Source organism: Gopherus evgoodei, chromosome 2, assembly GCF_007399415.2.
Source record: "Gopherus evgoodei ecotype Sinaloan lineage chromosome 2, rGopEvg1_v1.p, whole genome shotgun sequence".
Taxonomy (NCBI): Eukaryota; Metazoa; Chordata; order Testudines; family Testudinidae; genus Gopherus; species Gopherus evgoodei.
In genome coordinates this window covers 3,631,703-3,644,777 of record NC_044323.1, presented here as the reverse complement: position 1 = coordinate 3,644,777, position 13,075 = coordinate 3,631,703, and the positions used below count along the sequence as shown (strand labels likewise).

The following is a 13,075-nucleotide window of genomic DNA, read 5'->3' as shown; positions in this document are numbered from 1 at the left end:
GAAGCTTTTATAAAATGGAGTGAGTGTTTTAAAATGGAGTTTGAATTACAATATGGAACAGAAGTTACAGTGTAGCCAAGTATAGTGAATAGTGAACAGAAGTTACATTAATAAAGTGAACAATTAAAAACAGTTTCATTTATCAGTTCTACAATATGCGTGCCATCTATCGCTCCTCCACAGTTAGGGAAACCCCTTTGTGCAAAGCCATCCACAGTGTCACGCACGTTGCCTAGAGTCACGGTTCTTCTGAGCAGGATTCGATCAACGGCCCTGCAAACTTGCATCGACACCATTCCAACAACAGACTTACCCACTCCGAACTGATTAGCGACTGATCGGTAGCTGTCTGGAGTAGCCAGCTTCCAGATTGCAAGCACCACATGCTTCTCCACTGGCAGGGCAGCTCTCAAGCCTCATGTCCTTGCGTCGCAGGGTGGGGGCAAGCTCAGCACACAGTCCCATAAAATGGCTCTCCTCCTCCAAAAGTTCTGCAGCCACTGCTCGTCATCCAAGACTTGCAGGATTCAAGGGGTGGGTATATCGTGGATTTACACAGTGGCATTATGGTATTTTCTGTTTTACTATGTAGCCCTTTCCTAACGGCTCTTAACAGTTTGTTACCATTTTAGGACTGCTACTGCTCATTGAGGCGATGTTTTCCAAGAATTATCCAGTGACTCCAAGATCTCTCTCTTGAGTGTTTACAGCTAATCTAGGCCCTATCATTGTGTGTGTATCTTTGGGATTATGCTGTCCAATGGGCATTACTTTGCATTTATTAATTCAGCCACATAGCAACCTGGTAGCTACACTGTCGGCAACATGTAATCCTCTCTCCCATCCTCAAGTGTAGCAGGAGGCACAGCTGGCCAGAGACAGCCAGAAGCAGCTTAGCAAAGCTGGTGAGGAAGCGGGCAACTAAATAATTTTCTTCTGATGGTTTTCACAAGGAAACCAAAGCTGGCAGCTCTGTTCCCTTTTTTCAGACTTAGGTCAGTCACGTTGGTTAGACGATATATCCAGGCTGTAAGCGTAGGTCACAAGATTATTTAGTGGACAATTACAATTCATTTGCCTGGATCAAGATTTTGGTTGTCTTCAACTCCAGACAACAAGGTTTTTCTTGGCCTGCTGCATAGCCTCTGCAGTGCTACAGAAATGCTGCTGCAACCTTAACTATGGTACAGTTAGCAGCTGTCCCATAAGCTTTGATTTCTAGAGCCTGCTGTTTCTAAACTTCAGGATCAACCTGATCAGCCTACCTTTAGGACTAGCCAGACTCACAAGCACTATGACAGTACACACACTGGTCCCTGTTTCAAGGGGCTGGGGGAGTTCAGAGACACTACTGGAAGATGCACATGCAGAATGAAAGGTACCAGTTTCCTGGAGTTGTAGGCCACTCCTGTTTTCAAAAGAATTTTTGTCTGGTAAAGGAGTGAACTAATAGTGAAATTCCTAAGTACATCAAAGTTTAATTGCAGAGCTAATGTCTCTATCAGCTGAACAGTAAAAACTGAATTTGAGATTCAAACATCCACTACAGAGAAGGGACTGTTCTAATTTGCCTTGCAAAGTTACATCTGGATCCTGACAACACAGCAAGTAGTTGGACAGACGTACACAAGGGTCTTGCAATCTATTGGGTAGTAACTGCTACAGAATGCAAACTTGACTCTTTTTACAACAAATTGTGCCTTCAAAAGCATGCGACTCCCACTGACCTAACCCTGAGCATGCATCTGTGGGCAGAGTTAGGCCCATTGATACAAAACTGACTTCTGACAGAGAGCAGCTGGTGTCACGCTTAAAGTTTTCTTCTCTCGTACAGCTGCTCTGAAGTTTCAAGGACTCTGTACACAAGTGGAAAGACCCTTTGGCCTTTATGGCTCCAGCCAGAGGTCAGGAGATTATGAGAGTTTCCAATACTCCCTGGAGGAGAAGGTGGTTTGCCAACTCCAGAGGACACAGGCTGAAGATTTCGTATGAAAAAATATGACTTCTGGCACAGTTCGAGCTCCTCATTGTGCTGCTTGACAAGACAAGACATCAACATTTAAAAGGGAGGAACTATAGGGCTGAAAGAGAGTAGAGGCTGTTTTTACATCACTGTTAGGGCTCTCCAAAGAGAACATGGCAAATATCATTATAAACCAGGGTGTGGATGTAAGGACGCATCCCTGATGGCACAATAATGCCATCTCGTATGGCAGAGATGCCAGACAGATTCATAGATTATTAGGGTTGGAAGGGACCTCAAGAGATCATCTAGTCCAACCCCCTGCTCAAAGCAGAACCAACCCCCAAATCCCTTAATGGCCCCCTCAAGGATTGAACTCACAACCCTGGGTTTAGAAGGCCAATGCTCAAACCACTGAGCTATCCGTCCCCCCAGTCTGACACATCTCGTCACCGCGTCACAATATGCATCATCTTGTTGCTCACTCAGTATATCAAGTGGCAGAGGGCTGGAATGTAATAGCAGCTCATTCATTATTCACCAGGCTCTATACCTTCACCTCTTGGCATGTCAGCTCACTTGCCTTCTGCAAGGCCCTGCGACCCTTTCAGGTATATGAACAGTGTGATACACAAGTTTGCCTCTTCACCTTACTCCATCCCAGGAGCCGCTCTCAGCACCAGTGCAGAATGACACCCGGGCAGTCCTTGCACACACACTTCCGCAGCAGAATTGAAACAGACCAGGGACACAATATGTCACTCTGCTCCTGTCAGCATCGTTGAGCAAGTGTTCATGTGCCAGAAGCAGCCGTTCAAATGCAGCTCTCCAGCACGGGGATTTCTACACTGCCAGATGGTGAGGAAGAACATGAAATTCCCTTGATCGCACACTAAATTCAAAGCCCCTGCCTCCTCTGTTGGGACCCGCAAATACTTATTGGTGGCAAAACCAACTAAAGAGTCAGCAGATTTTGCCATCAAGAAAAGCCTGTAATTGATCGACTTTGTCTTTACACCTTGCAGCTACAAGGAAAGCACAGCAGCAGGCCACCATTAGCATGAGCCCCATTTGGCCTTTGGGCCTTCACTCATGGGTGCCAAAAATAATTCCATGCTTAAAACATGGCAGGAGGAGACAAAGATATAACCATGGAAGAGGCTAAATTGTGTTCAGATTCTGATAATCCTCTGTTTTGGATGGCCTTCCCCTTGTGTGTCAGTCCCTAAGGGCCAACTCTTTGGGCCGAGGGCCATATCTGGGTGGGGAAATTGTATGCAGGGCAGGGGGCTGGGGTGCATGAGGGAGTGCGGGGTGTGGGAGGGGGTGCGATGTTAGGAATGGGCTCAGGGCAAGGGACTAGGGCAAAGGAGGAGTGCAGGGTGTATGAAGGGGCTCAGGGGAGGGAGTTGGGGTGCAGGAGGGGTGCAGACTGTGTGAGGGAGCTCAAGGCAGGGGGTTGGAGTGCAGAAGCGGTGTGGGGTGTAGCAGGAGGCTCAGGGCAGAGAGTAGAGGTGCAGGGTGTGGCAGGGGGTTGGGGTGCAGGAGGAGTGCGGACTGTGTGAGGGAGCTCAAGGCAGGGGGTTGGGGTGCAGAAGGGCTGTGGGGTGTAGCAGGAGGCTCAGGGCAGGGAGTAGGGGTGCAGGTTGTGGCAGGAGGTTGGGGTGCAGGAGGGGTGCCAGGTGCAGGCAGGAGGCTTAGGGCAGGGAGTTGGGGGCAGGATGCAGGAGGGATTCGAGCTCCGACCCAGTGCCGCTTACCTAAAGCGGTTCCAGGGTGGCAGTGGAGTGCCCCAGGGCCAAGGCAGGCTCCCTGCCTAGCCGGGCCCCACGCCGCGCCGGGAAGTGGCCGGAACCACAGCCCTGCACAGCCCGGGGGGGGGTGTGTGTGTGGGAGGGGCGTAGACGGGACAGGGCTCCGCACGCTGTCCTTGCCACGCCTCCAGGTACCTCCCCTGAAGTTCCCTGTTCCCGGTCAATGGGAGCTGCGGAGGGCGGTGCCTGGAGGCAAGGGCAACACACAGAGCCCTGTGCCTCCCCCACCCCCAGGCCACAGGGACGTGGTGCCGGCCATTTCTGAGAGTGGCGCGGGGCCTGCAGCACCATAGGGGGCAATCCTGCGGGCTGGATAGTTTGCCCACCCCTGCCCTAAAGGTATGTCTACACAGCAACTAGACACCCATGGCTGGCCCATGCCAACCAACTCTGGCTTGCAGAGCTCGGGCTGCGGGGCTGTTCCACTGTTGAGGAAATGTCTGGGCTCAGGCTGGTACCCAGGCTCTAGGATCCTGCGAAGTGGGAGGGTCCCAGAGCTCCTGCTGGAGCCTAGAAGTCTACATGGCCATGAAACAGAGTCACACTGGAGCCAGCTGGCACTGGCCAGCCCTGGGTTTTCCTTTAGTGTGTGGACATACCCCGAGAATTATTCCCAAACAGAAGGGCTGTTTGCATTTCCTAAAGTGTCTGAAATGGAAAACTTTTTACTGATAATTTCATTTTTGCTAGGGCTGTGCAGTTTTTCACTGTATTCCCTCAATGTCACTGAGAGAGTAAATTCACGGTAAGATATCTGGGTGCTGGAAGCCACAGAAAGATCCTAATTAGCAAACCATGGAAAGCAGCACTAAGACAACACACAGTCAGAGACAGCTGTCTGAAAAATAAACAAATTACTTGTGTTTGGTGCCATCCTCTTCGTCGTCTTCTCCAAACTGCTTATTCTCAGGTTCACCATTGTCCTTATTCTGAAAAACAAAAAAGGTTTCTGTCAAGCTTCTACTTTCCAGAATTATGCACAGTAACAAAAGAATGGAGTAGCACCAGAGCCACATTGAAAAGAGGACACAGGACCGATATGAACACTAGTGTTCTGTACAATTTAAATCTGACTTGCTTTTAGGCAAAGATTGAAAATTGCAGCTTTGTCTCTAGCTTGCACCAAAGACAAGGAAAATTAAATTATCTTCTCCTTAGAGGCAGCCATGACACTCAGAACTAATATTCTCCTTATTTCTGGATGTCCAAGCCAATTTGGTGAGCGAACAAGCAGACATGGTAAATTCTAAGCTAAAAGACCCGGTCTGCAGTATAAGTACAACCTTGTTTTAAACGACAGAGTAATGTTGAGAGTAGGGCATTGTAGGGCAAAGGACAGTGCAGTAGATTGGTAACAGCCGTGTACAGCTTCACCTTGTCACAAGATTGGGGAGGAGAGCTGAGTTTGGATCCCGAGTTCCCCTGGCTAGGAGGGAAGGCTGAATTCTATTCTGGCCAACAACCGAAGTGATAGTGACTGGATCTGAAGAGAGCCTCATGTTGATATGAAGAGTCCTATTACATCCATCTCCCTGTGAGTGCAGGATTATTCCCTAGCATAAACCAGGTTATGTTTACGTTTACACTAGCCTGCTTTCTGAAACATTTCCCATGTTTGATAGCAATGGGTCAGCTACAGAGTGACTGCAACAATGGGAGTGCGCTGCTTTTAGACAGGGATCCAGACAGCTGGTGACTTCTTTATCATTTAAAATAACTACGAAGAAAGTTTTAACAGGTTTACAAATCATTACTACATAAATTAATGATTACAACACTGAGCTTATCTTTTTTAGAGAAACATTACGCAGAAATAGAATAATCAAATCTCTATTTAGTAGGGTGTTACCATATTCGAGTGAGTCACTTTCCACTAGCCACGCTGTATTTGCTGGTGATTGTAGTAAGTGCAACTCCTGACTCTACTCATATTTATCAAACCAGCCACATTCATCAACCTTAATATTAAAAAAATCAGATATGTATGCTAGGATTTATGTGCAGGGGAATGTACTTTGAATAATCAATAAATGGTAACCAAACATCTAAGTATTTACTGGCCCTCTGTTTTGTTGAGTATGGAATTGATGCATAATTCTTTCCATAACAATGCCCCATATTTTTTGGAGCCATTCCTCTAATGTGGGGCTTCTCCTCCCACCCCCAATGAGGCACTATTGGAGCTATTAGCAGATGTGAAATCAATTCTTTGAACCTGTTCCACCAGCAGGATTATCAAAGCATCATTTGGTAATCCTCCTGGTGATTTTTGGTAATCATTTGGTAATTGTGACGTTATCTAATTAAAATATGACCATGCAAATCACTGCTGCTGCCACTGTTATATAACTGCAACGAATCTTATACAAAGTGTAACACGTGGCCAGAAAGGGTTAAGCATCCTGCAGAATAATTGACCCAGGTTCAAACTTTAGAGACATGTTAGAAAGGTACGTAAATGGTAATTAAGGCCATTCCATGTTATATAGGCTAGACATACAAACTCTGAAATGCAAACCTATATTGTTAGAAATTAAAAGTGATACTAATTGTGTTCACTTATATCTTGTTTAATGATTAGCCATGTAAACAGACAGTGCCTGTCTGTCACTCTAGCTATTAATTCAGAGAGCAAAAGGGGATATTAACATTTAGATGAATCTTGGGTGTAATAATGTCATTGTCTATATGTCACTTTAAAGTTTCTGATAGACTGTCTAATGGATAAATTGTCTTATGTAAATCCGTGTAGCTAATTACCAGTGACACTTAGGAAACAGGTCCACTTCAAAGTATCTTTGATTGCCTATTGTTCGCCTAAGGATGCCGAACTATATAAAGATGCCTTGGGTCCCAATCCTATTTATCTCAGACCTGCCTGATGCTTCACGCAGAGGAAGCTTAAGTCACAAGGCTGAGACTCCAGACCTGACTGGACCACCCTGAATATAAACATTTGGACTACAACCTATAAACTATTTCTGAAAGAACTTTTTGCAACTACAAAGCTCACCATCTCTGCTATGAATTCAATCTCAAGAATTGAACTCATGCCTGTATGTATATTGATCTTTTAACCAACACTCTCTCTTCTTTTTTAATAAATGTTAGTTTGGTTAAGAAGAATTGGCTATAAGCGTGTATTTGGGTAAGATCTGGAATATTCATTAACCTGGGAGGCAATGTGTCCAATCTTTTGGGATTGGTAGAACTTTCTTATATGATAAGTAGGATTTTCAGTAATCCTCATCATATTTGACTTGAGTATCTGGGTGGAGGCCTAAGGCTGGGTTACTTTAAGGAACTAAGTTGTTGGCTTCTGGGTAACCAGTGAAGTATTACAGAAGCTGTTTTCTGCTGGCTTGGTAAATCTAAGTATTGGAATATCCACCAGCTTTGGGGATTGTCTGCCCCATTCTTCGCAGTTCACCTTAATTGAGTGACCTCAGTTGGCTCCCCTGGGACCCTAGTCACAGTAATAATTATCCAACATTTATAATATTTCATTATGAAGCATATCCCAAAATTCTCTGATAACCGGACAGGTGTACCATGCCTCTTTCAACACAATTTCACCAACTTTTATCCCCATTCACTCTCTATATCTATTTTAAAACCTGACGGATGTGAGGTACCATTGAAATAGATATTAAGGAATTTTCTTTTATTTAGGTACAGACTGAGGTTGCTGACTTTTTTCCCAGACCAAAGCCAGTTCCTCTGGGGTAATTTGTCTATCCAATTCTTTTTTTCTTTATTAATATGTAGACTTTTTTTGTTAGGAAAATCATCAGCAAAGATTGACATTAATTTGTTATATATATTTTTTCTAGTCAACAAGAAGCCATCACTTCTACTAAAGTTGGGTTTCTATGGAAAAGTTTTCTAGGAAACTGGGAAACATAATGCCTAACTTGAAAGTACTGGTACCACAGGAGAGTGGGCCAGTTAAAGCAGGTTTTGGTTTCTAAATGAGTTAGAAAAGTTTCTTTGGTGAACAGTTGGCCAAGCACATGTATTTCATGGCTCTCCAAAACTTCAAAACTCTGCTGTATGATTTGGATTAAAATTTGGATTATTTGCAATGGGTGTAATTAGCAAAGAAAATGAATGTATTATCTCTAGTTCTGTCCCAAACCCATAGAGTAGCCTTTGCTAAAGGATTTATATAAATTGCATGAAGACATGTACATAGGTGAATTTGGTTTGTTTTAATCCGTGCTATCCTAGCAATATTTAGATTGCCACAATTTTCCTGTTCAATGAAGACCCAGTGTTTGCTTGAGCTGCCTGGCTTTGATGGTACCATGTAACATTTAGAACTAGTTCACCCTGTTTAATGGAACTGTAGAGTATCTGCACTCTCTCTCTTTTCTTATTCTATATGAACTCTAACATTCTTTGTATTCTTGCTAGAGCTTCCCCAGAAGATTTTGAAACAAGAAGGATATCTTTGGCAAAATATTCAATTTAACGGTAAATATTCTTCCTAACCAAGAAACTGTGCATTTCCCTCAGCATGCAAACTTTGTTCATTTGCTGAAGTAGGGGTTTGACATCTTCTTCTGCTATGCGAGGATGACATCTGCCAAAGGGGATCATTGGTGAGTATTTAAGTGTCAGAGGAACCCAATTTGTGCCCTGCAGATTTTCCCACAGAAATGGAATCTTGGAGGAGACATACTTGTTGCCTGAACTGTTGTGCACTTTCTTTCCTCCTTTGTCGCTTCTGTCTCATGAGCACGTCTGTTCTCCTCAAAGTGGGCTGTGGCTTGGTGTATGGTGTGACGCCACTGTGTTCTGTTTCATGCCAAGTCCTCCCAGTGTGTTGGGCTGATGTCTCCCTTTTTAAGATGTACTTTCAGTACGTCTTTGAAGTGCTTCAGATGCCCTCCGCAAGCCCTCCTTCCTTGATTTAACTGAGAGAAGAGTACTTGCTTCGGGAGGAGAATGTCAGGCATACGTACACAGTGGTCAGCCCAGAGGAGTTGGTATTTAATGACCTGCGCTTCTACACTGCTGATGTTGGCTGCAGAGAGAATGCTTATGTTACTGGGTCAGTCTTCCCAGCTGGTCCTGAGAATCCTACTGAGGCAGCATTCCTTGGACCCCTCCAGCGGCTTGAGATGTCGCCTGTAGGTTACCCAGGTCTCACACCCATAGAGAAGGGTGGGGATGACAACTGCCTTGTAAACCAAGATCTTAGTATCTGTTTGTAGATCCCTATCATTGAATACTTGTTTGAGTAGTCTTCTAAAGGATGTGCTGGCACAGCTGAACGTGTATTCAATTTCTCAGAGGGGTAGTCGTGTTAGTCTGGATCTGTAAAAGCAGCAAAGAATCCTGTGGCACCTTATAGACTAACAGACGTTTTGGAGCATGAGCTTTCGTGGGTGAATACATGTTGTTGCATCTGAAGAAGTGGGTATTCACCCACGAAAGCTCATGCTCCAAAACGTCTGTTAGTCTATAAGGTGCCACAGGATTCTTTGCTGCTATTCAATTTCTGTGTCAACGCTGGCTGGTTAGGAAAGGTGGCTGCCACGGTACAGAAAATGGCTGTGGTCCAGGCTGTGATAGGCATCTGAAAAAAGATTTAGGGTGCTTTGCAGGTCGGCCTGCGTGTGTGCAAGAATGGACACAGGAATCTGCATACTGAAGGTCAGTGATGCCAATTCTCGTGATCTTAGATTTTGTTTGGAGATGTTCAAGATTGAGGAGTTGGCCATCCATATGATCCTGATTCCCATTTCCATCAGGAAGGTGGTCGCAAACAAGAATCAGGATCACGACAAATAAAATGGAGAAGAGTGTTGGAGCAATGACACAGCCTTGCTTGACACCGGCACGAATGATGAATGGTTTGGTCTCTGAGCCGTTGCACAGAATGCTGGCAGTCATCCCATCATGGAGTAATCTGATGATAGAAATGAATTTCTGTGGACAGCCAAACCTAAACAGCACCTTCCATAGGGCATCACAGTTAATAGAGTCAAAGGCCTTGGTTAGGTCAATGAATGACATGATAGTTCCGGGTGTTGCTCTCTGCACTTTTCCTGAATCGGTCATGCCATGAAGATCATGTTGGTTGTGCCTCGGGATGACCTGAAGTCTCGCTGTGATTCAGGGAGGAGTTCCTCAGCAAGGGCAGGAGGCAGTTTAGTAGGATCCAGGCAAGAATCTTCCCTGTGATGAAGAGGAGAGCAATACCTCTGTAGTTCCAGCACAAAATTGACATCTTACAGCTGCTTCAGGTTGTTTGAGATTCAATTCCAAAGCGTCTTATGGCATTTGTTGCCTATTTGCACCCAAATGTTTTCTGGAGGGACAACTTCTCTGTATCTGGAAAATTACACATAGTGATGTCTGACCCAACTCACAGTAGCTTTACATGACAGTTCTTAAGGCATGTCTACCCTACAGCTCCTACAGTGGCACAACTAGAGTACTGCAGCTGTGCTGCTGTAGTGCAGTTGTTCCTTACATCGACAGACAGGTTTTTCTGTCACTTTAATTAATCCACCTCTTTCAGAGGTGGTAGCTAAGTTGATAGAAGAATTCATCCATCAACTAAGCTGCATCTACAGTGCAGGTTAGGTCAACCTAACTACCTCATGCAAAGCATGAAATTTTTCACAGCCCTGAGCGATGCAGCTAGATTACCCTAAGTTTTAGGTGTAGACCAGGCCTCAGAACATTTGTGGCCACTGGCATCCGATCTACACTAGTGCTACCACTGCAAATACCTAGCTATACCTCCTTCTACTATGGTCAATGATTAGATACAATGTGCTGAGACAGTATGACAATGGGTGCAATAGAATCTCTCTCTCTGGTGTCTTCCCTGACAGGAGGAAGAGCAAATGAGGCATTGTTCCTTTTTTGGGTGAGAGTGAGTAGAGTAAAGGAGATAATGGGGATTGTGGCAAGTAGGGAGCACAAGAACGGCCATACTGGGTCAGTTCAATGATCCATCTAGACCAGTATCCTGTCCTCTGACAGTGGCCAGTTCCAGATACTTCAGAAGGAATGAACAGAACAGGGCAATTTCAAGTGATCCATCCCATCATCCAGGCCCAGCTTCTGGTAGCTGCAGCTTTAGGAACACCCAGAGCATGAGGTTACATACCTGACTATCTTGGCTAATAGCCATTGATGTACCTATCCTCCATGAACTTACCTAATTCTTTTTTGAACCCAGTTATATTTTTGGCCTTCACAACATCCTCTGGCAACAAGTTCCACAAGCTGGTGTGTTTTATGGGAAGAAATACTTCCTTTTGTTTGTTTTAAACCTACTGCCTATTAATTTCATTGAGTAACCCCTGATTCTTATGTTATGTGAAAGGATAAATAATACTTCCTTATGCACTTTCTCCACACCACTCATGATTTTATAGACCTCTATCATATTCCCCCCCCCACCCAGTTGTCTCTTTTCTAAGCTCAACAGTGCCTGTCTTCTTAATTTTAACTTGTTTGGAACCTTTTCCATGTGCCTAATCATTACTGCTGTCCTTCTTTGCGCCTTTTCCAATTCAAACATATATGTTTTAGATGGGCCGACCAGAAATGCATGCAGTATTCATATGGCATTATGATATTTCTGTTTTATTATATATCCCTTTCCTAATGGTTCCTAACATTCCATTAACCATTTTTGACAGCTGCTGCACACTGAGGGGATGTTTTCAGAGAATTATCCATGACTCCAAGATCTCTTTCTTGAGTGATAACAACTCATTTAAACCCCATCATTTTGTACATATAGCTGGAATTATTTTTTCCAATGTGCATTACTTTGCATTTATCAGTACTGAACTTCATCTACCATTTTGTCACCCAGTTTTGTGAGATCCCTTTGTAACTCTTCACAGTCAGCTTTGGACTTAACTATGAGGAGTAACTTTATATCATCTGCAAATTTTGACACATCACTGTTTACCCCCTTTTCCAGATCATGTATGAATATGCTGAAGTCCCAATAGATCCCTGGGGGACCCTTCTGTTTACCTCTTTCCATTGCGAAAACTAACCATTTATTCCTACCCTGTGCTTCCTATCTTTTACCCAGTCACTGATGCATGAGAGCACCTTCCCTCTTAGCCCAAGACTGCTTAGTTTGCTTAAGAGTTTTTGGTAAGGGATCTTGTCAAAAGCTTTCTGAAAGTCCAAATACATATATTAACCTGATCACCCTTTTCCACATGCTTGACTCCCTCAAAGAACCCTAACAGATTGGAGAGGCATGATTTCTCTTTACAAAAGCCATGTTGACTCTTCCCCAACATACCATGTTCATCTACATATCTGATAATTTTGTTCTTTACTATATTTTCAGCCAATTTGCCTAGTACTGAAGTTAAGCTTACCAGCCTGTAAATCCCAGAACCACCTCTGAAGACTTTTTTTAAAATAGGCATTATATTAGCTACCCTCCAGTCATCTGGCACAAAGCCTGATTTAAGTGATAGATTGCATACTATAGTTAGTAGTTTTGCCATTTCATATCCGAGTTTCTTCAAAATTACCGGGTGAATACCAACTGGTCCTGGTGACTTAGTACTAATTTATCCAGTTGTTCCAAAATCTCCTCTATTGACACTCAATCTGGGATAGTCCCTCAGACATGTCACCTAAAAAGAATGGCTCAGATGTGAGGATCGCCCTCATGTCCTCTGGTGAAAAACGATGCAAAGAATTCATTTAGTTTTTCCCACAACGGCTTTGTCTTCCCTGAGTGCTCCTTAAGCACCTCCATTGTCCAGCAGCCCCACTGAATGTTTGGAAGGCTTCCTGCTTCTGATGGACTTAAATAATGTTTTGCTGTTAGTTTTGTGTCCTTAGCTAGTTGCTCTTCAGATTCATTCTTGGCCTGCCTTATTATACTTTTACACTTGACTTACCAGAGTTTATGCTTCTTTCTATTTTCCTCAGTAGAATTTGACTTCCAATTTTTAAAAAATGCCTTTTTGCCTCTCAACTGCCTCTTCTACTCTGCTGTTAAGCCAGTGGGTGGGGGTTGGTTTGTTTTTTTGGTCCTCATACTTACTGGGGTGCAGAAGTATACATTTAGTTTGATCTCTATTACGGTGTTTTTCAATGTCTCCAGGCATTTTACTCTGGTGACAGTTCCTTTTAATTTCCATTTAACTAGTTTCCTCATTTTTGTGTAGTTCCCCTTTTAAAGTTAAATGCTACTGTGGTGGGTCTCCAACATTTTCCCCCCTACGAGGATCTTAATTTTAATTATATTATGACTCCTATTACCAGTCGGTTCAGCTATATTCACCTCTTG

General features: G+C 44.0%; 1 protein-coding gene across 6 annotated transcripts in view; it reads right to left on the bottom strand.

Moving 5' to 3' along the window:
- CCDC12 (coiled-coil domain containing 12) overlaps nucleotides 1-13,075 on the bottom strand; it is an 86,470-nt gene that overhangs the window by 32,011 nt on the left and 41,384 nt on the right. For all 6 annotated transcript variants that reach the window (XM_030549832.1, XM_030549833.1, XM_030549834.1 and 3 more), the window contains one exon: nucleotides 4,636-4,706. In XM_030549832.1, the coding sequence (XP_030405692.1) occupies nucleotides 4,636-4,706 (71 nt within the window). The remainder of the gene's footprint in view (nucleotides 1-4,635; nucleotides 4,707-13,075) is intronic.